Source organism: Excalfactoria chinensis, chromosome 1 (assembly GCF_039878825.1).
Source record: "Excalfactoria chinensis isolate bCotChi1 chromosome 1, bCotChi1.hap2, whole genome shotgun sequence".
NCBI classification, from domain to species: Eukaryota; Metazoa; Chordata; class Aves; order Galliformes; family Phasianidae; genus Excalfactoria; species Excalfactoria chinensis.
The window spans coordinates 11,776,830-11,802,215 of record NC_092825.1 but is presented as its reverse complement, the minus strand read 5'-3'; the positions used below and the strand labels follow the sequence as shown (position 1 = coordinate 11,802,215).

General features: G+C 40.0%; 1 protein-coding gene across 2 annotated transcripts in view; it reads left to right on the top strand.

Annotated features, from left to right (window-relative positions):
• RELN (reelin) overlaps positions 1-25,386 on the top strand; it is a 261,236-nt gene that overhangs the window by 229,709 nt on the left and 6,141 nt on the right. For both annotated transcript variants that reach the window (XM_072326651.1, XM_072326652.1), the window contains exons 44-63: positions 2,832-3,090; positions 4,356-4,605; positions 5,774-5,942; positions 7,641-7,781; positions 9,093-9,270; positions 10,507-10,700; positions 11,671-11,927; positions 12,169-12,323; positions 13,126-13,340; positions 13,986-14,163; positions 14,865-15,040; positions 15,413-15,519; positions 15,939-16,181; positions 16,664-16,839; positions 18,432-18,505; positions 19,168-19,329; positions 19,682-19,839; positions 20,693-20,912; positions 21,905-22,102; positions 22,510-22,608. In XM_072326651.1, coding sequence (XP_072182752.1) covers positions 2,832-3,090; positions 4,356-4,605; positions 5,774-5,942; positions 7,641-7,781; positions 9,093-9,270; positions 10,507-10,700; positions 11,671-11,927; positions 12,169-12,323; positions 13,126-13,340; positions 13,986-14,163; positions 14,865-15,040; positions 15,413-15,519; positions 15,939-16,181; positions 16,664-16,839; positions 18,432-18,505; positions 19,168-19,329; positions 19,682-19,839; positions 20,693-20,912; positions 21,905-22,102; positions 22,510-22,608 — 3,609 coding nt within the window. The remainder of the gene's footprint in view (positions 1-2,831; positions 3,091-4,355; positions 4,606-5,773; positions 5,943-7,640; positions 7,782-9,092; positions 9,271-10,506; positions 10,701-11,670; positions 11,928-12,168; positions 12,324-13,125; positions 13,341-13,985; positions 14,164-14,864; positions 15,041-15,412; positions 15,520-15,938; positions 16,182-16,663; positions 16,840-18,431; positions 18,506-19,167; positions 19,330-19,681; positions 19,840-20,692; positions 20,913-21,904; positions 22,103-22,509; positions 22,609-25,386) is intronic.

The following is a 25,386-nucleotide window of genomic DNA, read 5'->3' as shown; positions in this document are numbered from 1 at the left end:
AGCAATTAGCTGACCTTCAGAGAAGTGCAATAGTTGAGATCCCTGTATTGTATTTAGGAGATTACTCAAAGCAAACTTCTTTCAGAACTTAGCAAACACAGACATCAACATGCTGCAGTAATTTGATTTCCTAGACCGTTCTGATAGTAAAAGATTGTTTAGTAGAAGAGACAAGGGATCCTGTAAGTTGCTCCATTAGACTACATGTCATGATTTTGTAATTGCTCGTGTTCAAAGGGACGTAATTTATCTCTTTTCCATGAAAGTATGTAGCTGGATTTGCATATATTGACCTCAAGGTGTTACATAGAGATAAATGGCTCCTGTCCTAATAAAAGGAAAATAGAGCAGTATGTTTCATTTCTTGTGTATGCCATGAAAAATAACAGTTATCAACAAATAACTGTATGTCCAACTCTGAACAGCAAGGCAGGCTGTAAAGGTGTTGCTGTGGACTGCTCTTTAGAAACCTAAAGGAAAAGCAGTGGGATTTACTTCATTTTCAGGCTGACTTTGTCAGCCACCTGCAAAACAACTCAGCATATTTGGCTTTGATACAGATATGCCAAGTTCTGCCTGGGGCCTGGGGAGAGGTTTCTATTTATGCCAGGAATTGACAGGAACCAGCAAGAACCAGCATTTCTAACAGATCTTTTAAAGAGCGACGGACTCAGTAATCACATTAAAAGCCCTTCGCTTTTCTTCTTAGAGATCTCCTGAAATACACAGCTGAGCAGTGCTGTCAGTCCTGTGTGCCACTCTGCATGGGGGAGTTTAAATCAAATGGACTCCCCAATCCAGTGTCCACCATCATCATCTCTACATTTTAAAGTATTTAAAACAGGGGGAAATATCTTGCCATTACAGTGATAACAGCAGCTGAAACTACACAGCGTGAAGTATCAGTAGAGATGATACATTTTAGATATCACGGCTGATCAAATCTCGGTTCTGAATTTCTGGAATATCGATGTATTTTAGCATTATTAGATCGATAAGAAATCTTTGCTTATCCTTTCCAAAATTGGCAGAACCTTTGTGAAATATCTTTGGGGTAAGACAAGAGATATTTAAATCTCCTATCTTTTTAATGAAGATGGTTAAACATTATGTTACCTATTTTGAAGTAAGTTGTTGCTACACTAGTAAAAATTCAGATTAACCCACTGGGAGCAGATTCAACAGAAAAAAAGGCCACTTGGGTTTATATCCTTAAATTAATGTGTTGCTAGCAGTGAGTCCAATCCACTACAGATGCTATGTCGATCCATGAGGGTCCCCAGCACTGCTTTACAGCAGAAGCAATGTGTTACGTCTGGGACGTGGAGGTAGATATAATCTATAACAAAAGAAGTTATATATAGCACCAAGAGAACAGTGAGTCGCAGTGAACACTAGAATTAATTGACTTGTGGATCTGGTGTTTTATTGAGGCATTGTCTCCTCAGCACCTCTGCAGCCCCCAATCCCAGGGGATCTACCTGCAGATCAAAACCAAACAGCACTTTTGATACAGAACTTGGATGCAGGGTTTCATTTAACCATGAGCCAGCCAGCTCTAATGCAATCATAATTAGAACAGATAGAGCACTTTAAAGCTGTGCAAGAGCTGTGCAAACATGAATTAAAACTTGTAATATCCCTGCAAGTCAGATGGGTAAATATCATTGCAACAGTGGTTCCTCCACTCCAAGTGCTTTGGAGTGCTATTTATAAGCACCAGCTAACAGGAAGAATTTCACAGCTTGATACGGGTCTATCTATTGTACCTCTTTGGAGTAGACAATTAAAAAGAGGATGAAAGCTTTCGTGTCCCTGGGTGTCTACAGCTGGCTTCAGGGAAGGCAGCACATTTAAGTGGTGTGATTTAGACAAATTTCCCATGCTGACTAAATGGACAAAATGGTCCCTGAGTGAAACATGCTTTGTTGTCCTATCCTGATTCTTGCTAGTTTATGCTACTGGAAAATTGAGGATTTTATTTTACATTAAAGCATTTCAGCAAATTCATAGCAAAATGTGACCTATGAGGGCTGCTCTGAAAGTAATGCCTCATGTTTTATTCTGTTGGCCCACAACTTCAGAGACAGATGTTGGTGGTATGGTAGTAGATGCTTAACCCTCCACCCAATATCCCATTATGTGATGCTGACATGATGGGTGGAAACAGAGGGACAGTGTGACCGAATGGCATCCGATGTGGGAATGTGGATGAAGCAAAGGTGTGTCACTGAATGCCTCTATGTGGAAATAATGGCACCCACTGACATTCAATGACACTTGTTGAACGTTTATGCAGACCATACAGTGGGTGTGAGCGCAGTGAGGTGGCTGGTGGGGCATTTCAGCAGTGCTACAAGTGACAGTGGTTCATCTCTGCTGTTGCAGAATTTTACAAGCACAGCACACAGGCTCTTGTTCATTGCTGGCAAAAACACTTAGCTAATGGTGGTGAATATGTTGAAAAATAGTACTTTGTAGCTGAGAATTTTCTCTGTCAGATAGGGTCAGAGCACTGTAGCTTTTCTGCCACTAAAATCTGTACTCAGAGGTTACAGGATAGAACTATCACCCAGGATTACATTTCTGGTACTTGCAGCACCATCTGCTACACAGACAAAAGCTCACAACATGAATGACCAGCTTTGTTCAGCAACTGACAAACTACCACACAGACAAAAGAAATTTTTGCTATCCCACCTGCCTGTCTAAAATCATAAGGTGTCCAATGGCTAACTGTTATTCCAAGGAATTATGAGGCTTATCATTCTGGTTTGCTGTGTAGGATGTTGAAGAAAAGAAACCTTTACAGTAATTCCTCCCACTGTTAGGTTTGTGCAGTTCTTCATGAGATTGGGATGCGGTAAGGGGGTGCCAGACCCCAGAAGCCAGCCTGTTCTTCTGCAGTATTCTCTCAACGGTGGTCTCACATGGAGCCTTCTCCAGGAGTTCCTCTTCAGCAACTCGAGCAACGTGGGACGATACATTGCCCTGGAAATCCCCATGAAGGCCCGTTCCAGCTCCACTCGGCTTCGCTGGTGGCAGCCATCTGAGAATGGGCATTTCTACAGTCCCTGGGTCATTGATCAGGTAGGCACTCTTTGTTTTTGTGTTTGTTTTTTTAATATAAGCTTATTTGTATAAATATATACATGGATTGTGTATATTTTTATGTATATAACACAGTTATATGATGTAACACATACTGTGTTGTCTTAATGTTACCCTTTTGTTGCTTTATGTCATTTCTCTGGGTCATCCAAAAATGCATTTTACGAATATATTCCAAGATTATACTAATCTGTGGTATAAGCACAATTACTGTTTGCTCATTTTGTTTTTAATGCATTGTTTCCAAGTTGGGTACCAAATGTCTATTTTGAAGCTAGGAAGGTCTTTTATACATAGGTAGAGCCGCTTGGTCACATTGCAGTAATCCTTAGCATGCAAAATCCAAGTCCAGTAAGAAAATAACTATTATTTTGAATCTATATAAATATGGAATTTCCTTGGCAGAATGTAGTAGAAAAAGCTATAGAAAAACTTCAATTCACATCCATGCAGTAGAAGTTTCATATTTGACTTCTGTACACCGGATTACATTGCTTTGTATGACTTGATGTAAAGCTCAAGAAATTCCACTGACGTCCTTGCACCAAAAATAGTGTTCTTGGACTGTCTCAGTTGAATTTGTTTAAATATTTATGAATATTTTTCACAGCACTTAGTTAGGAAGAAAACAGATGCTGACCTTCTAGCTGCATTTAATGGTGTTTAATTTTACTTCCCATTCATCCATTTAAAAATGAAAAATAAAAGTCTTATTCTTTCATCACCCTTTCTTCATTGAGTTTAGTTAGTTATATTTGTTCAGGACAATCAGTAATCAAATGCAGAATTGCAAATAAGAATTACTCTGCTTTATTTATTCAATAGTAAAATCCTCATCTCTGAAAGCCACTGCTAAAACAGAATGTTTCCCCATTTCAATCGTCAGATGCAATCAGGTAATAGTGCCCCAGATTATGGCAGGGCTCAACAGTCAGTAGGAAAAATGTCAGTGTAGTCATTATGCTCCCACCAACATTCACTTCGGTGAGTAGTTTTTACCTCATCTAGAATGAAATTCGTTTCCCTAAGCTAAGACAGTCTCTTTAGGATCCCTCTACAGGAAAGGTCTATTCTCCTTCCTTACAACCTAAAACACAAAGTAAATCTGTCCATTTTGGACCAACAGAATACATGTGCATAGATCACTAATTTTTTTCCTCCTACAGGATTTTCTGTCACATGCATTTGTGAAGACTTTTAAACATGGTTTCATTTCAATAACAATTCATTGTATGACGTTTCAGATTCTTATTGGAGGAAACATCTCTGGCAATACAGTATTAGAAGATGACTTCACTACACTGGATAATAGAAAGTGGCTGCTCCATCCTGGTGGAACAAAAATGCCAGTCTGTGGGTCTACTGGGGATGCTTTGGTGTTCATCGAGAAAGCTAGCACCCGCTATGTTGTAACCACAGACATTGTTGTCAATGAAGACTCTTTCTTGCAAATAGATTTTGCAGCATCCTGCTCTGTCACAGACTCCTGCTATGGTAATGAATTCTTAGTAGATCCTGCATTTTCTCTTCTTCTCTTGTACAGGAAAATTCACTTGTTTTCTTGTTCCATTATCCATCATAACAAGAACTGAGAAACAAAGGGAAACTACATATTTCTGTCAGGAATTGTGATCAGCATTTATTGCTGGTGTCAGAAACCTAAGACAAAAGTAAGGTGTGTTTTTCTCTCTGGACAGTTAAGTTATAGTTCATCTCATGTATGAAAAAGAATATCAGCTGTCTTACTCCAGTCCCATTGCCACAGTGTTGTATCCACTGCTTGGGAACAGGTGATTAAGGGTCATTCTCTGTGCATGAGAGTAATGGGCCAGTAGCAAACAAAAAAAGATAACTAATTTACCACCCCTCTCACTGCAACCACACTCCATTTTTTACTGAGCCAGAACGCCTGGCAGCTGGAACATTCACTTCAAGTTACAGTTTCATGCCTGTTTTTATTTACTTTTTAGTGACTTCATAAAAGTTTATCTTGAAGTATTTTGTGAGCTTGACTTATCTTTGTTTTTCATAATGGAAGTTTGTAGGCAAAACAAAGAAATTGCTGATTCTTGCTGAGAAATGAATGCATTAGTTTAATATGGCTAGACTGTGTTTGAGTGAAAACAAGCTCACTGACTAACAAACTCATTTAAAAATTGTTTATGTCAGATACTGAAATGGTCTGGTCTGGAGTGGATTGAAAATGTGACTAAACCATCTTGTTGAGGAGTCAGAAGTTTGAATTTGAGCGTTGCTGTGCTTTACAAAAGATTACAGCCAGCTGAGTCTCATCATTCAGACTGAAAAACGAAGAAGTTTCTGGTCATGATGCTGTCGCATCACTTTCATGTTCACAGCAGCTACAAGAAATTGGTTTGAATTAATCCTGGTGACTTGACAGTTTATCTTTGCACCTGCAGTCCTTTGCATTGAGTGCCTGCTGCATACTGCAGCCTTCTGAGCTGCACTTGCTCAGCAACGTGCAGCACATCCGCTGGCACAGCCACTGAAGGGGTTATCGTCATGCTTCTAACAGAGTTTTGAAAAGCTTTGGGTTGTTGTTGTGTCAGTGTAGTCTTGTGACTAAAGATCTCTGGGGTTACCAGCTGACCTGTTGATGTGGGCCTCTACTTCAGCTAACATACCAACTTTCCACCTTTAGCTATTGAATTGGAGTATTCCGTGGACCTTGGAATTACCTGGCACCCAATTCTGAGAGACTGTCTTCCCACTAATGTGGAATGCAACAGATACCATCTCCAGAGGATTCTCATATCAGACACTTTCAACAAGTGGACCCGGATTACTTTGCCTCTGCCTCCCTATACTAGGTATGTCTTTCTGGTTTACTGCAGAATAAATCCGAATACATGACTATGTATTGCAGAATGAAACATTCTAGTGTTAAAATAATTGTGCCTTTCCATTTATTTATTTATTTGCAGAGCTACTTTTCCTAGTTATTTAGAAATAGGAAATTCTTATATGCCTTGTCCTGTGAAGGGCAGGAGCAGGGGGAGCTCTTGAAAGAGTCTCCTGGCATCGGCATCCTTATTACACTTGGTTGTTTTGATGGCTAATATGGATTTTCTGAATCCCCACCTACATCCTGTGCTTGCTGTTGTTGCCTATGACTTGGTGTTTTAAAAGTAATACTTTGCAGGCTTCAAAGTAATACTTTGGAGGCTTCATTTTGTGCAGTGAAAGGAGCACTGACTGCTGCTGTTTGCAGTGCTGCCATACACTTCACTATTACGCCCTGGAAACAGCTTGATAATTTGTTGTTGGTGGTTTTGTTTCTGCCAGAAAGATCTATACAGAGCTAACTGGGTAGTTCAGACTTCCAGTTCATGTCCTTTCTGACTGCCTGTATCTGTATATTTTAGAGACCTGCAGGCTACCTGGTGAACAGCTTGGACTGGCACACAGAACCCACAATGGCAGAGCTTTTTAAGGCCCATGTTCCCCAGTGCTCTATAACCTGTGGCCTGCAGAACACAATGAACATTTAGTTATATCTTAGAGCTGATTTTAAAATGCAGATGCAAACACAAAGCTTCTCCCAACAGCATCAGTTCTGTAACCTTAGTGAAGTGCAAAACCTAATGTAGGTAGAGTGAGATATAGGACCTTCTCTTCGGTCCACAAGGAATTCTTCATGATTTAAATATTTCTTTGGAAAACATTATTTGGTAAGCGCAGCAGTAGATTTTTTTAGGATAAACTTGCTCTCCATTCACTTCGCGTAGTAAATTTATTAAGAAATAATTCATAGTGTAACATTAACATTACTGTAAAGAGTCTACTTTTACACTGAATAAATCTGGGGGATTTTGCGGTTTATATGTTTGGAGGTTTGCAGCTGAGTTTAGAAAGAAAGCAGACTATACGAAGTTCAATGCTGCCATCTAGTGCTGCATGGCAAATCGTTGACTTCTTTGAATTTAACCTTGAAAAGTTTCAGAAGCTCATCTAGGAACCATTCACATATACGTGTATGTGTCTGTGTGACATGAGTAGCTATTTGGTGTTCCCAGACTGTTTTGGCTGGGTCGCCACCATCTACCCTGGGAGATGAGATATTTAATATAACTGTATGAAAATAAGATGTTTGAAAAGAGACCTTCCATCTTTAATCAATAAAATGAAAATGGTTTGTTGAAAGAAGCCAGGATTACCACCATTTCTTACTATTTCCAGCCAAACCCGGGATGGAGGATAGGGAAGAAACTAGAAAGCAGGGTCACACCACTGCTGGCCTCACCAGCCCTACACGGGCTTACCTACCCCTGTAGGTTTGTAAATATAGCATCTAGTGTAGGAGCCAACCCTCTGTCTAGAGCTGCACTATGTGACTGTAGCCATTTCAGCTTCGGTGCAGCTCAGTGGGAGACCTTATCTTGGCCGTTGGGAGACCTTTCTGCTGTCAGGAATCAGGAGCAGTCTAGCCACAAGACTGATATTTCTCTTCAGTTAAAATAAGGGCTACCTAGAAGTATTACCCTTCTGTTTTTCTTTCTCTCCCAAAGGTCTCAAGCAACTCGTTTCCGCTGGCACCAGCCTGCTCCGTTTGATAAGCAGCAGACGTGGGCAATTGACAACGTCTACATTGGAGATGGTTGTATAGACATGTGCAGCGGCCATGGGAAGTGCACACAAGACAACTGTGTGTGAGTGTACTTTTTTCCCTGTCCTACACAGCACCGCAGCATCTCTGTAACTATAACAAAATCACAGGAAAGGTTTTGATACAATTTTTAAAGGAAGCTGGACTTAGTTAAAGCTGAGCAGGGTGTTGTGACCGCTTGGGAACGGAAATTTCAGGAGGCTGGGTAAGTGCTGGGGTTAGCTCTGGTGCAGATGACACTGCCTCTGCTATTGGCTAAGTTGCAGTTTGACTCCCCTCTCATGAAGGTGGGAGAAGGGCCTGCTTGAGGACACACACCCTGCTGGGATCGTACAGTCCCAAAGCTGCCCAGAAGTCATCTCTGGTTCCCAAGGGGGTTGTCCCTTTTCCCTCCTCCTGCTCCTTCATCCTCATCCTTGCTGGTGCTCCAGGGCTGGTAGTGGAATACATGCTAAGCAGAAGGATACATGCCAGCTCTTCACAAGGCCAGTTTTTGCCTTGGGACTAGTTGGCTTGATGGCCTGATGCCTTTGCGTCATAAGTGAATTTGCCCATGGCAGCAGTCTGGTTTGATCCTCAATCTGTCAGTATAAAGGCACACATAAAGCCCCGCAAATATACCAAACAACAACCAGACCTCTCCAGATTTTTCTGTTTGGCAACAGAGAAATACCTTCCAGATGGATGTGTTGCTTTTCCAGTCACAAATGGTAATAGAAATGGGAAAATGCTGGTATAATTTTACTGTGACTGTGTTTGCTAGAAATATATTCCATAGCAGAATAGGTGTGTTACTGTGCTATCCTCTATCCTATCCTCTATCCCAACAGTACTGGAGTACCAAGGCGTGATTTCTGTTGAAATAATACATAGTAGCAAAACACATTTCTGTGCTTTTATCCACATTTCAAGACATTGCAAGGTTTTTCAGAAGAGGAAAAAGAAAAAATGAGGACTGTACACAGGAACAGCAGGAAATTATCTGTCCATTAGGATTGTACAGAAACTCATGTAAATTTAACATTAGTTGGACATTCTTAGGCTTGGCACATCCTTTTAGTTTTGTCTATCAAAGTAAAATGTATTTTACTGATGACATTGTGTTGGAGTGCTTTGGACTATAAGATAGGATGAAAAAGCATCTCTCCTTCCTAAAATCATTTTTGTTTCATAGTAGTAACTTCAAAAAGTAGCAGATGTTTGAAACCCCTTTATGCAGGTGGTGAGCTAGTGAATGACGCAGACAGACTCTGTGTGGAATAACATTGCACCTTGATGTGGGATAACACGACGTGGATCAAATCTCTCTGCATAGCCTTCACCAGCTGAATTTTGCATTTGTTTTCCTCCACAGCTGTGATGAGCACTGGGGGGGGCTCTACTGTGATGAGCCAGAGACTCCCCTTCCAACACAACTGAAAGATAACTTCAATCGCTCGCCATCCAACCAGAACTGGCTGACAGTGAATGGGGGCAAACTGAGCACAGTGTGCGGAGCGGTGGCCTCCGGGATGGCTCTTCACTTCAGCGGGGTGTGTATTTAGCACAGACTTCTTGCTTTAGGTCTAAGAACTTAAATAAAGAGCAGTGTGTTAAAAAATATTAACACAGCAAACACAAAACATATTTAAAAAATTATACCCTGTGGCTAGCTGAAGTGCAAAGTCAGATAGGTCCTACAGACCAGTGCCAGCCAGATGGACTCCAGCAAAGCAGATACCATGATCTGGGCATTTCCCAGTTTTCCTGCAGCCAGGGAAATGAATAAAGGCATGGAGGCCTCCTGAAAGTAGCTGTGGTGGGGCCTGGTGGATCAAAGCTCAAAGTTTGTTGACTTTCAGACCCGCCCACTGATAGTGGCCTCCTTGCAGAACTTACATTTTCCACAGAGGCTACGGTTTGGTGCTGCTTCTAATCGGCCCACAGAGGTAAATGCAGAGGGGGAGTATTCACATGTGTTTAACGTGCACTTGCTCCATGAAAATATGTCCATGTGTCAACTCATCCTTCAGATATTTCTTTGGGTTTTTTTTTTTTATTTATTTTCAGTGTAAATTTGGAGTAAAATTACTTGTGCTTTAGCTGCATTCATAACTGTGTAACACAGACTGCTGCTGAATTGCAGTTTGCTTTGATAGCCTTAGGGCTATAAAATTGACTAGATGGTATTTTAGAAACATAAAACTTATGCGCTTTCATGTACATTTATAACTTGGTGAAAACTGATGCAAGTTTTCTGGAGTATAATGCAATTACTGCATTTCCAATTCCTTCCAGTAGGACTGAGTAGGCACCACTAATTAACAGTCAGCAAAGTATGTGAAATATACAAAGCATTATTGGAAAGCACGTGTATTAAAATTGCTGTGCTGTTTGACGATTTGCATCAGCTGTACCATTAGCACACAATCAGCAGTTCATCCATTCTGCATGGAGAACCTCATGCTCTACATTGGAGATGTGGATTTTTGTAACTCTTGTATGCAGCACAAAGGTGAACACCATTTATAAGGCTTGATATTATAAAGCTGTACATGCAAGGAGCAACGTGGGTGGATATTTTTAAGATGGAACATAACTGAAAGTGTTCTCAGAGAAAGTCATTTGCTGTTCTGTTGTAGCTTTATTGCTATTATAATTTGTAGAAGTTGTGCTATTCTGGAAGACGTTACGAAATGTAATTTTATTAACAGTGACTGCTTAATCTAACACTTTTTCTAAGTTTCACCAGAAAGCACCAGCCAACATAACTTTTCATTGCTTTTAAGGGCTGCAGTCGTATGTTAGTTACAGTGGACCTGAATCTCACCAATGCAGAATTCATCCAGTTTTATTTCATGTATGGATGTCTGATAACTCCTAACAATCGCAACCAAGGAGTGCTGCTGGAGTATTCTGTGAATGGCGGAATTACCTGGAGCCTTTTGATGGAAATTTTCTATGACCAGTTCAGCAAGCCTGGGTTTGTAAATGCTTTCTTCTGCATAGAGAATTTCCTATGCTAGGTGAGGTGGCTTTGAATGTTTTGTCACAACATATTTCTTTTATTACTGCTTTGGTTTGGATGTCAGATCTTCAGGAGACAGAGTCTGTCCAGTGCTGCAGGTGTTTCTGAATGGCTTTAAATCATGTGCTTGAGTATCAGCATTAGCTCAACTGCAAGGCCATGAGAGTAGGAAGATAGCTGCTGCAATGATCCTGTTCTGCAAGTTGCTTTCATTTACAATCATGCTCCTTACTGACAAGCTCCTTGAACTTGTTAGAAAATGGTGTAGAGGAGAAACTGAATTTCTACAGATACTCATCAAGATGTCTACATTATACTCAAACACTCTTTTCAGACATCTCTGAGTTTCAAAGCATGCATAGATATAGGTGAACCCTTTCCTCATTTATTCGTTTAAAAGTCTCATAGAAATGGGGCTGAGAAGGACATATGGCTTGACGTTTAATTTGAATACACAAACAAATCATTAGCATTTTAATTGGACAAGTGATTTAAGTGTGCCATTGACTACTATTGTAATGGAAATAAGAAAATTTCACTGAATGGCTTCAGGCTGAAAATAGTAATTATTGTTCAGCGCTTCCCTTCTTAACATTTTTCCCTGGGATCTTATGTTCACAGACCATTGCATTTTGTTCTCTAAGGCAAATTTGAACAACTCATGCCATAGACTGGCTGCTGACCCTCTCCACCTTTGTGTGAGTCTCTGTGCAAGGAATGACTTTGGAATTTGTGAGGGCTCTTTATTTTGGCAGTCTCTCATGGGAGAAGGCAGGCTACATTACCTAACCTTCTCTATTTTCCCAGTTTCCACATGCTCTAAGAGACAACAGGAGTGGACCCAGTCAGAGTACCCAGTACAGGGCACTGAGAAGTGTCCTTCCCCTGTGGGTTTCCTACAACTAATTTCCACACTGTATTTCAGTTTCGTGAACATCCTCCTTCCCTATGATGCCAAAACTATTGGGACACGCTTCCGCTGGTGGCAGCCTAAACATGATGGTCTGGACCAGAACGACTGGGCTATTGACAATGTGTTGATCTCTGGCTCAGCTGACCAGAGAACGGTGATGCTGGACACCTTCAGCAGTGCTCCTCTGCCACAGCATGAGCGCTCCCCTGCCGATGCAGGGCCCACTGGGAGGATCGCCTTTGATATGTTTATGGAAGACAAAACCACAGGTAAAAGTTCTACATGGATCTAAATTAAAGATGATGCTACGTTAAGAGAGCTCTAAGAGCAATGCATGTAATAAATGCGTACATGGGAAAGACAAGATACTGACATTCTCAGGAGCAGTATTAAATAATTTGCTTGTAGGCTGAAAAATAAACTATCATTAGTGTTTAACAATTACTTCCTGATTGGTTTCTTAACTCATGTGGTCACTGGAAACTACTGATGTTCTCATTTATTTTCAAGTGAATGAACACTGGTTATTCCATGATGATTGCTCAATTGAGAGGTTTTGTGATTCTCCTGATGGTGTTATGATCTGTGGGAGCCATGATGGCAGAGAGGTTTATGCAGTCACCCATGACCTGACTCCAACAGAAGGCTGGATTATGCAGTTCAAGGTAAAATCCCAGTCTTCTAGATAAATACCCTACAACTCATTTTCCTCCAAATCTAAGTAGATTTTTCAAGAACTGAGATGATGTCTATACCAATTCATGAGCCATTCCCTGCAGGGGGAAATGTTAATTAGCTGCCTTCATTTGTCTCAACTGCTACTTGTTGGCCAGCTTTAATACTGCAGACCTTCTTAGAGATGGCACACTGTTCTCTTCCAGCACAAAAGTTGTATGGACATCATGTAATAAGGCTATTAAACATGTATAAGGTTCCTGTTCTGTTATAGCTGCTTGGTGAAGTGAAAACAGCTCAAAACTGGCCACATCCCTCCTGTCCATTCACATCAAACTTGAAAGTAAATCAACCTTCATACCTGCCTTTACCTACAGAGAGGAAATAATCCAGCAGTACATGAAAGCTGTAAGAGCTTTTTGCACATCTCTTTTATAAAGAAGGTCTGCTGGATGTAACTGACCTGGGTGTCCTCCTCTGAAATACTCAAATCTTAGACTTTATGGGAGAGGAGAATATCAGTCTATGAGGCAGAAGTGACAAAACCTGGACATCCATAAGGATGAACTAGCTAGAGAAAAATAAAGCAAAAAACCTCTGAATGTGATGAATGTTCTCAATCTTGATAATACTGGGATGAGATCTGAGATGACAGTAGCGTACAAGAGCTGTTACCACCATAGTTTCAAGCAAAATTCTGCAGCCTATTTTCAGGTTCAAATATTTTATAAACTCTAACTCTACTCACTACCACAATTAATTCTAATTTACTTATGCTCTCTTCTTTATTAGGTTTCTGTTGGATGTAAAACCTCAGAAAAACTTGCACAAAATCAGGTCCATGTGCAATACTCCACTGACTTTGGTGTTAGCTGGAGTTACTTGGTACCTCAGTGTTTACCTGCTGACCCAAAATGTTCTGGGAGTGTTTCACAGCCATCTGTCTTCTTTCCCACAAAAGGGTGGAAAAGAGTAACTTACGCACTGCCTGAAAACCTCGTGGGCAAGTAAGTATCAGCTACTCTTATCTGAGATTCTTGGATTTTCACCTCCTGAAAAACACAACAGGGAACACATCTACCTATTCATTTTCTTCCAAGCAAAGTGCAGAATAGAAACATTTACATTCAACATGTGCTCTGCCTGGTTTTATTTCCTGTCAAGATTGATCATGACCCTTGTTCGGAACAAACGGAACAGTTATCCTTGCTTTTCTGAAGCCTACTTCAGTATAGCATGTTCTGCTCTGTTCAAGCAGCTGCATTCAATTAGAGAGTAAATTTATGGCCCTACTGAGTGGAAAAGTTTCCCTGTTGTCTGCAGTAGTCCACACATATGCAAACTATTTAGGTTGATTTTTTTCTGCAAAAATAAAAATCTCTTGTATCTTTGAGTAATCTGCAAAGAAAGTAAAACCAAAAATGAAATTCAGGAAGCCAGAATAGACTTTTCCTGCTTCCATGGTGTCCAGACATCGTAGTACTCTTGTGAAGGAGAAAACATGGGTATGTCATTTCAACATAGACTGCCAGATATTACTTTTGAAAGCTTGGATGATAGTACAGTCATAAGTATATTGCATTTCAACTACCTGTTTTTGTTTGAGCAAAGTTGTTTCACATGTCTGTTTTTCTTTGTTTCTGTACATGTAGTCCTGTGAGGTTTCGGTTCTACCAGAAATACTCAGATATGCAGTGGGCCATTGATAATTTCTATCTGGGCCCTGGTTGTCTGGAAAATTGCAGAGGACATGGAGACTGCCTGAAAGAGCAATGCATCTGTGATCCTGGATATTCAGGTCCAAACTGCTATCTGACCCAAACACTGAAGGTAATCCTACTGCACATTTTAAAGAGTGAATTTTGATATGTGTTTGACTGAGAGAAGGAGGTTGATCACACTGGAAACTGAACTTCCATTCCTATCAGTATGAAGATACTCAAGTCCATTTTTATCTCTTTTATCACTTTTTAAAATGAAACTATTACTGCAGTATCCAAGAACTGTTTTGTTCATTTACACATAACACTGCTTAATAAAGCTGTAATAAAATTCATTGTTAACTCTTAGATTATCATTAGATCACAATTGTCCATGATTGCAATTGATCAAGGCCTGTAGAAGGATTGTCTTTATCATGAAAGAGTAAAGAATACAAGAAGAATCTTGACATTTCATTGCAATACAACTTTTGCTGGGGAGAAAATGTAGAATACCAATATCTACACATATACTGGATACATACTGGAGTGGTGTAATATAGTTTTAAATGAAATAGACCCATTCATTTGTACATGCAAATTCTGGTGTTCTGGATTGTCTCCCCAGTATGTTAAAATCTAGCCCTAAGATATTTGCACATTTAGCCAATTCAGTCCTCTTCTGCTCATTTAAACAGGAGGAAAAAAAAAAAATCTTTACAATCTTCATGAGCCTTTCAAATATGTTTTGAATTTCAGTTCCAGCTCTGTTCGTCAGAGAGGCATAAGATTGTAACTACTTTTCCTTTGTGTTAAATACCTTTGTTACAGACTTTCCTGAAAGAACGCTTTGACAATGAAGAAATTAAGCCAGATTTATGGATGTCCTTGGAAGGAGGAAATACTTGTACAGAGTGTGGGATTCTAGCAGAAGACACAACTCTGTACTTTGGAGGTCAAACTGTGAGGCAGGCTGTCACTCAAGATCTGGACCTGAGGGGTGCAAAGTATGTCACATTATGTCATTTCAGTGGGGAACTCTCTTAAACACTCACAAAGCAGCAGGCAATACCATTTATAGCTCAGGGAATTCTTAAGCAACTACAAGCTTTTCTTGGCCAGTAGGTGCTCAGCATGTACCATTGCAGGGGGTCAGTCCTTCCCATATAGAGGACTTTGTGTTTGTTCTTGTTGAATTCCACGAGGCTTCAGTGGGAACTATATAACACTTTTTGAAACTCTTTTTCTACTTTTGCATCAGTGTTACATGCGTAAAAGTTTTTGCATTTTGAGCATTTTCAGCATATCTACTAACAGAAAGCAAATCTCTAGATCTGTGATGCGCTTTACTAGTTGTAACTCTGTACATTTACTCTTAGATTTCTACAGTACTGGGGAAGAATTGGGAGTGAAAACAACATGACAACATGCCACAGACCAACGTGCAGAAAGGAGGGAGTGCTGCTAGATTATTCCATCGATGGAGGCAAGTACATCTAAGTTTCTTCTAAACTACAGCCTTGTTCAGTATTCAAACACCATAAATATCTAGGAAGTCATCAGAAAGATACAAATCAGTAAGACTGTTTTTCATTGAAAAAGCATTTTTCTCCTTTTGATGTTCTTCCTCCATCTAAAATTTCCATCTATTGCTTGGGAGAAGTTTTCCATGATCCTCCTGCTTGATTTTATTAATTGGTGGCTTCCAGCCAATTCGTTGTTTCATACAATTACAAGATTATTCTTGTAATGAATAACAGTCACCAGCCACCCTTAAGAAGTTAAGATTTGTTTATTAGAAGACCATAGCTGTTACTCCTGATTTCCTATTATCTCCCTTTAATCTTTTAGAAGATTCTGTCTTATTCTTGTTTCTATTACTAAATCTGCATCTTTTCATTCTAGGAATAACTTGGACTTTGCTTCATGAGATGGATTACCAAAAATACATCTCAGTCAGGCATGACTACATCCTTCTCCCTGAACATGCTCTGACCAACACAACCCGCTTGCGGTGGTGGCAGCCTTTCACCATCAGCAATGGCATTGTGGTTTCAGGGCCTGATCGGGCGCAGTGGGCTCTGGATAACATTCTGATTGGTGGAGCAGAGATCAACCCCAGTCAGCTGGTAGATACATTTGATGATGGTAAGAAGGGCTGTGACAGCTACTCTGTTGTCTGCCGTGCTTTTATTTGGGAAAAGCCCCATGAACTTGCAAACACTCTTTTTCTCTTTTTTGAGTTCTGCACATTTTTCATGTTGTAGACAACTACTGTTTATATCCTGGCGTGTAAATTCATATTTGCACATGAATTCAGGTGTGTTTGTGTATATGTATGGTTATACGTGTAAGAATGGCATTTTTTTCAGTCTACCTCAGTTCATGTAAATTTTTGAACAGGGAGATTTTATTTGATCATATTTTTTGGAAATGCTGTTATTTTAAAATTTAAATTAGTTGTCTGGAGGTGACGTTTTTACTGTGTCTGCTAGTAGCTTAACTTACTGCATGTCACAACAGCGAGCAGAGATGTAGTGTTTATATCTAGTGATTCTGTGGATTCATTACTAAGCCTTGATATTTAACAAGACAATGCAGTAATTGTATTTAACTCTGTATGTTAACAGAAGGCATCTCTCATGAAGAAAACTGGAGTTTTTATCCTAATGCAGTCAGGACTGCAGGGTTCTGTGGAAATCCTTCGTTCCATCTCTACTGGCCAAATAAGAAAAAGGACAAAACACACAACATCCTGTCCTCCAGGGAGCTCATTATACAACCGGGGTACATGATGCAGTTTAAAGTAAGGAATGTTCTCTCTCTACAGCGTAAAGTATGCAATGAAAAACAGCCTAATTTCTCTTCAGAAATTCTCCTTCTTCCAGCCATGAGGCACGATCGGATGAATAAAGTATGATCTTAATTATTAGAATTTAAGAGAAATGTTGAAGTGTAGGTAACGAGTACATGAAAAATTACATGAAAGCTAAATGATGGGTAATTCTGATTTCTTGCATCCTTCGGGGGTTACTGAGAAGGACTGGCAGTCCAATCCCTTTCTCCCCAAATTACTGGATCATCAGATACAGTGAGAATTATTTTCTAAGGTGAAAATATAAGGCATGCAGAATACACCATTTCCTCCACCTGGTGAATAAACAGAAAAGGAAATACAGAATTGGGCTAGAAACAAGCTGGCATGCTGACAATGCAGGAGTGCTCAGAGTAGAAGAACATCTCTGCTTATTTGTGTAATGAACAGTATTCTGAATAATCAGAGTAACATTTCTGGGTATTTTACTTAGTTAAGGTAGAATTCTGAATAGAGACAGTGGCAATCAGAAAATGCTTATGTAGTTGTTGCCTGGAAATGTTCTCGGTCATTCCCAGAGCCAAGAAATAACATGAAAGCCAAGTCATACAAATAGTTGTCTGTTTTCTTGTTTTGTTTCTTTCTTGCTTTTTTTTTTTATTTTTTATTTTTTACAAGACAGCTCTGGGATTTCCAGTTTTCAATCAGTATTTTCTCAACACAGTTGCCTATTTTATATTGACTAATATACTCCATGAAAGCTCTGCTGTGACCATTTACACACAGTATGCTGTCTTTAAAGAAATGATATAAAAGTGGAGTCTGACATGCTAGATCGTACTGCATGCCAAGACCCCTCTGAGCTGCTGCTATTCTTACCCAGCATATCATCATTTTCCTCTATTTCGAGGGCAAAAAATAAGATAACTCATCAGCATTGAATTTTCCACATTACTGAGTAAAGTGTTTTTTCTCCAGACTCTCTCCTCCTTTCCCTTCTCCAGACACAGCAAAGATTTTATTTCTATACTAAGAATGCAGCTCTAAATTCATGGCTGCCATTTGGTTTTGAAGTACTTAAAATTTAGCTTTGTGTTACCTCTTCAGTACTCCATAAAGGACACTGTAATCTTTCTATTCTAACATAGCACAAATATCGTTAGTGCTTGATACATGCAGGATAATTCTGTTCCTAAATTGGATTGACTTGATTTCACATTCCCATTTTAATCATTATGATTTAAATATTTCACGGGTAGTTAATATGAAGTTAGGTGTTTCTCAAATGCCGAGGAACGCCCACCTCTCTGTGTCTCATACTCAGTTTTTGTTTAGATACCTAATTTGAAATTTGGGATAGCAGTGTTAGGATTCTGTTTGAAAATAACAGTGAGGTGCAAGTAAGCAGTACTTGAAGTACTGTGTCTTTTGTTATCCACCCACTTCTGATGGATGTTTTTCCATGGTCTAAGTTTTTCTTTTAGGCAACCTGTAAAAAATAAAAAATAGAGCAACACTCCATCATATATCACATCAAATGTCTACCTGACTTGTTACAGCTGCCAATTTTATTTGTGCTATAGATTGTGGTTGGCTGCGAGGCATCGTCTTGTGGGGACCTCCACTCTGTGATGCTGGAGTATACTAAGGATGCGAGGTAAATGAGGGCAGAATATACAGACTTAAAAAATAGTGTGCTATTAAAAACTTCAAGGGCTTTTATTTATTGAAGCATTCGCTTTGATGTTCATCTTGTAACAGGATCTGAACAAATTCTGTTGGCAAGCGCTGGGATTTCTGTACATAACTCCCATAAATTTACTTTATAATATATCCCAGATGTTGACAGAGCTTGCAGTTGCAGTCATGCCCTTGTTACTGTTAAAAATGTGTTCACAGAAAACCACAATCATGGGATACTATTGTTTTAGTAGGATACAGGAGTGTATTTAGGAGCAAACTGTAATCAGGTGGAGGTTATTTAATTTTGATTTGGTCTTTGACAAACAATAACATTATTTCTGTAATAGCACTGTGCTGTAGCATAATCATGCATTCTAATTTGTACAGTTGAAGGCATGTTCTGTACTTAAATGCTTGTAGGTAAATACAGAGCATGGAAATTCTTCCATGGCTACACCAGACTTTCATTCACTCAACTCTTGTCTTTCTGTGGCTACAAAGTGTACAAAAACTATAGCTGGCAATCCTTTGGATTTGTTAGTAAGATTGGTGGCATTGTGACCTTTAGAGATTCCCTGTTTCCCTTTCATTATTCTGTCTGTAGTTCTAAGAACATAATTTTTTTGTTTCTTATAGGACAGATTCATGGCAGCTCGTACAGACGCACTGTCTTCCTTCCTCATCTAATAGCATTGGCTGTTCCCCGTTTCAATTCCATGAAGCTACCATCTATAACTCTGTCAACAGCTCCATGTGGAGAAGAATAACTATCCAGCTGCCTGATCATGTCTCTTCCAGGTAGGCTACCAAAAGGTCAGCTCACTGTGGGTCTATAAAATGTCAGCTGTCTTGCTGGCACTGTTAGCTTTGGAACAACTGGTGGATTTAAAATGCTTCTTTATTGCTGGATTTAGGTCTGATGTAGAACTAATGTTTTTGAGAAAGCTTATTTAAATAGAAGTGTCTACTTCCAATAATATGGTTGCGACCCGTTCAGGCTGGGTCTTTCTAGTTATTAAAGTCACAACACTCTCATGCAATTATTATTTTTTTTTAATTACATCTTCTGCTGGAAAATTTGAAGTTCTCTGTACAAATGTGTTTAATTGTTAGATATCATAATATCGTATTTGGGTTTTGACATTTGCAGTGCAACTCAGTTCAGGTGGATTCAGAAAGGAGAAGAACTAGAGAAACAAAGCTGGGCGATCGACCATGTGTACATTGGGGAAGCGTGCCCGAAGCTTTGCAGTGGTCGAGGATATTGCACAACTGGAGCTATTTGCATTTGTGATGAAGGATATCAAGGTTTCTTTTCTTCAATTTCTTTCTTATACAACTGCTGCAAACCAATGTAGCTCAAAGTTAAACAAAAAGATGGAGTGATATATCCTGTATTAACTGGAGTGCTTGAGTAACAGACTTTAAACTCATAATTTGACCGGGCTTCAGCTAACAGCTTTTCCCTCCATTTATTCTTTCTGGACTGAATCAGTAGTCTCTGCTGTCTGGCACTGTATTTAAAGCCCATTCAATCTTCATCAGAGCCAGGAGGTGGCTACCTGCTTACCCAGATATGGCTTTCAGCCTTCTACTCCTTCCAAGGGTGCAGTCACTCCCAGGGAAAGTGTACACGGGATCCAGAAGCTGATGACACCTGTAGGGGATTCAGCACTGCACACAATCACAAAAGGGTATTCTGCTCTAATGCCTCAGTCCAGATAAGCACATGTCTAACGGTACCTGAGTGTCCTCATTACATCCTAACTGCTTTATGGGAGTGGAGCCAAAGTGTTTAGAGCCATCCAGAGCAGTCTCATAACTTTATGAGGTCAGATTCCTTCCCAATTTTAAAGACATTTCCCCTCAAGCGTCAATTTGAGGTTTCTTATGATGGCACCAATGGAAAACAGGGGAAGCTCTATTGCAATCCTTGTAGTTGTACTGCTGTAAAAAATAACAGATTGGCAGCTTCAGTTTCATAAAACTGAATGCTGTGCAGCAATGTGCACACTATTAATGGATTTGCTGAAACATATTCAGCCTGTAGTCACCCCATGTATTGAGCCACTAACTTGAATGCAATTACAATGGATTGTAACTGAATTTTCCCAATTTTTTCATTTCTTCGTGTTTTATAATTTCACTGTTTCATTTTTAGGTGATGACTGCTCTGTTTTTAGCCATGATCTACCCAGTTATATTAAAGATAATTTTGAATCTGAAAGAGTCACTGAAATAAACTGGGAAACCATTCAGGGGGGAGTGATAGGGAATGGATGTGGACAGCTGGCACCCTATGCCCACGGAGATTCACTCTATTTTAATGGATGTCAAGTACGACAAGCTGTGACTAAGCCTCTGGATCTCACCCGGGCAAGGTAATACTTTAAGCATAATATGTTCCTTCAGCAGCTCATGAGAAAGGAAATTCTTTCTATGCATGTGAAGCCATGTGAGGCAGTATTGAAGAGGATAAACTAACTTGGCTTTACCATGCAGTCAGATGTGGTTGGCAGATAAACAAAATGCTTTGTGACTTTCATTTGGGAGATAGAATAAGGAGGAAGCGATGTCAAATGAAAAGGTCAGCTGTTTTCATCATGTCCAACAGAGAGCTGCCTTGTAAGCCAGAACTGACGGTGAAGCCATTGGCAAAGACTGGATACCAGACTGTCTGGACCAGTGCCTGATCTGATAAAACAAATGCCATGTTTGCATGTGCCTCCAATGGCAGTCATAAGTGAAGATGCTATCAGTAATTACAGACTCATTTTCCTGTTTCAGTTGTCAAATAAAATTATATTCACCTGGAAAAGAAAATGAGCATCTTTTTCTTCTGTTAAATCTCTTTAGCCACAGAAAAACAAACGTAACCAGCCTGTGCTGACCCTTAACAGAGTGACAGCTTTCTGGACTGGTTTTGTCTTTAACCGTCTAAAGTATTATTAGAAACAGAGTGAATCAGCAAATGGGCCAGATATGAATCAGACCCTCTGTTTCTTATTTGAATGCCTAGGTAGAATATTAGAAATCTTTTCAGCACTTTGTTCAACTTTTATTTGCCCCTTTTTAGCTTTTCATACATTCACTTGCATGTTTGTTCTACCTGTATATCTCATTTGAGTACAGGTACATTGTAAAACTGGATCTGTTGCCTTCAAATATTTGGAAATATGCTGTACACAGCGAATGGTTATATTGAAAGAGGAGCTGTGTTTTGGATGTGAGAACAACTTATTTTACGTGTTAAAATAACGATTCTTGAGAATCCTGAAATTTTTAATAACTGAGATAAATGTGGAAGTACAATTGTTCTTGTCTGGATACTTATTTGCTTATTGACAATACCTTTTCTCTTGGTGTTTTACAGCAAAATCATGTTTGTTTTGCAAATTGGAAGCATTTCACAAACAGACAGCTGCAATACCAATCTAAGTGATCCTAACACTGTAGACAAGGCAGTGCTCCTCCAATACAGTGTAAATAATGGAATTACATGGCAAGTAATTGCACAGCATCAGCCAAAGGACTTTATACAAGCCCAAAGAGTGTCTTATAATGTTCCCCTGTGAGTACCTAGTCACATTTCATTACGTCTAAATGCACAAGATACATTTATGGTAGGAAAGACTATTTTTGCATCACTGCAAGAAAAATAAGGTTGATGAGAGGGTAGGCAAAAGAAGGAAGTGTAAGGGGAAGGCTGATTAAGGAAGAACAGTAGAGTGCTTATCAAATACTTTGAAAAAAGCATAGTATGTGTTTTAAGAATAAGAGAAAAATATACTTAATTCTTCCTTTTGTGTATGCATTTTTCACCTTTGAATGTTTTGTGCTTACACAGCTTACTGCTGATGCTTAGGGGTGTACAAATAGTGCTCTGACTTTGCTCTCAGTTCCTGATGGGGGGAGACAGAAAAGTGCAAGCCTTTGGTAGTCTGGAGCTCTCATAGGATCTTGTGTTTGTGATGACAGGGAGGCACGAATGAAAGGAGTCTTACTGCGCTGGTGGCAGCCCCGTCACAACGGAACAGGTCATGATCAGTGGGCTTTGGACCACGTAGAAGTCGTCCTGTGAGTATCAGCTTCAACTCATCCCACCCCATCTCAGAAATACTTCCAGCATGGCACAAGTGTTAAGCTCAGTAAGAATCACTTTGGCCCAGGGAAACCTTTGAGAGTCAGTCTTTGTTAATGCTTTGCCCTGACTGCAACCTGCAGCAGTTAAGATAGCAATGAAATATGTGGCACAGAAGGGGTAGGTGTTGTGCCTCTTGGGAAAACAAAGAAGGGTAAGCGGGGCTTTATCACCAAGTCTTGGTGTGTTCCTGTAGTGTAGCAGTGACTGTGAAATATATTTTGCTGGAGCATAGATAAAAGGATATTTCTGTTCAGTACTGTGCTGCCATGTAAGGCTGATTTATATCCTTTCAAAGATACAAGATGCTGTATTGCTCTTTGCACAGAGTGTTGTTGTTGTGCCTCTGAAAAATTTGCATTAGCAACTAATGCCTTATTCATTTCCTTTTTTAGTAAGAAGGATACTGTTCAGAAACAGGGTTCACTATATCAGGTTCCTATGGTCTGATCTATATTCATCCCCTTGTCAAGATTTTACCAAGTAAAGTGTCTTCACTCTCCCGGTTCTCCCGCTATTAAGATGGGTTTTGCTCACAGCTAACCCATTTTCCTGTGTTACGTCACAAAGAGATGACCTGCTTTTTCTCTAACAATTTAGTTCCAGTAGAAGTGAAATGCTAGTGGCTTCACGGGCTGGAACTCATCGCTGACAGTGGTTGGCAGAGAGAGGCGTGCCTGCTCCATAGATAGGTTCAAACATTCCTTTTATTGAATAATTTACAAACCAACAATGAGACATCAGGCTTGAATAACATCCAGAATGTGTAATTATAAGGTTTTTGTCTTTAAATTTGAATTAGCAGAGAAACTGCAAGTAATATTTTGTAACAGTAGAAAAGTGAATTATCTGATTGCAAGTTAGCCCTGTACTTCTTTCCACCAAGCAGCACCAGCTTGCATGGCACTCATATCAACCCCAAGCCAAACTGGTCCCCACACTGAGTAACTGTACACGCTCTGCTGCTTTTACACCCTGCTGGGCTCTGCTTCCATAACATTAAGCTTAAAGCTCAAAGGAACAAAGGGATGGATGTGATTCCTGCCTTAGTTAATCAGTGGCTGTGGGATGCTGCACCATTAAGGATGGGAAAATCATAAACCTGCAGGAGGTTTCACAGTGTTCAAGAAACCATAGATGAGGGAACTGCTGGTTATGAAAAGTTTTCATTTTTTTTTCTGCCTTACAATTAAAATAAAATAAAAAGGGAATAAGCATGTGGGGAAAAAATAGAGCCTAATATTTACCCATTCATCTGGGAAGCATAAGTAGGAATATGATAGATTTATAAAAAGGAATTCTTAGGCTGAATCCTGAAGAACTTCTTTGACAATGAAACTGCCAGGTTATAAACTAAACAGACAAACTGAGGTGTGACAGTTCAATGGTAAGATATGTTTTATGCTAGAATGGAAAAACAATTGAAATGCTGCAGCAAGCAGTCGCAGCTTGCCTAGGAAAGGAACCAGGTGGACAAGTAGTGCCTCCTCCCTTTTATTTCTTCTGTCTGTTAGCACTAGCCCCAGGTGGTCCTGCACACAACAGGGCTACCAGCTGTGTTATGACATGTCCTGAATCACAACGATATGACTTAGCTTTAATTCTTAACATCGATTCACTTTCCAATGACCAGTGTGAGCCTTAATCTCAGAATTTCCTGGGATTTTCAATGGTTGTAAGACAAAAGTGGGCAAGGAAGAAGAATCATCTTAGAAAACCCATCAGAGGCCGCCTGACACTTTGCCACTGCCAGTCTCTCTGGCTCTCCCCATTGGTAGTATAAGGGCCTGAAGGTACCTAAAATATAAAGAAAGATGCTGTTGAGTAGAACCAACATGTCAGCAGTTTTGTATTTTCTGGACACATTAGTCTTCCTTGCCTGCTGTCTTTGGCTTTTCCCAATCAAATCCCCATTCAATTTAAACTGGAAAAGTATAAAAACCAAACAACAACAAAACAAAAAATAACAACAAAAAAACAGAGGCTTAGAAAGGAAGGTGCTGGAAATGGGAATCCAGCTCTCCATCTAGAGAGGAGGCAGTGGATGCTCCTCTTCACCCACAAGGAAAAAGAGCAAAGAGGCATGGCCTGGACTCATTTAGCAGGGTGATGTCATTATGTAAATTTCCATTGATTTTATAAGGAGTCAATAAGTTTCTGCCTGGCTTACTTTTCTTAAAACTGAGATACCTTAAGAAACTTCTGTAGTTCTCAAACTGGAAGTTACCTCTGACCGTGGCTCTGGGAAGTGTTGATGCTCTGTCCTCTCCTAACCTTGCCACACCTCTGCCCACCTGAGAAACTCCAGCTAATGTACACAGACATATACCCCTCTGGCCACCATCCAGATTATCCTCTTTGGCCCCATGTGAAGTCTGCTCATAGATGTTGTGGGGTTTATGCTTGTTTGTGCTCTACAAACCCACATCACCACAGCAATGCTACCTGTATGGCATTATAGCAAGAAGCTGACCTGTAACAGGCGGTATGGTTTTGGCCACAGAGAAATTCCTTGTTTTCCATACAACTCATCAGCCCAAAGAGTAGTGGAGGAATCACAAACATTTTCCCATACTCCCTGTACCTGTTTGGCTTGGCTGCCTGCAGATCCAGCAGTGTGCAGAGCTCTGCAGCTTTCCCTCAGCCCATGGGCAAGTTAGCTGTGCTTTCCTTGGGCAGGTTATATGCAGGATTAGGAAGGCAAGTAAGGAAAG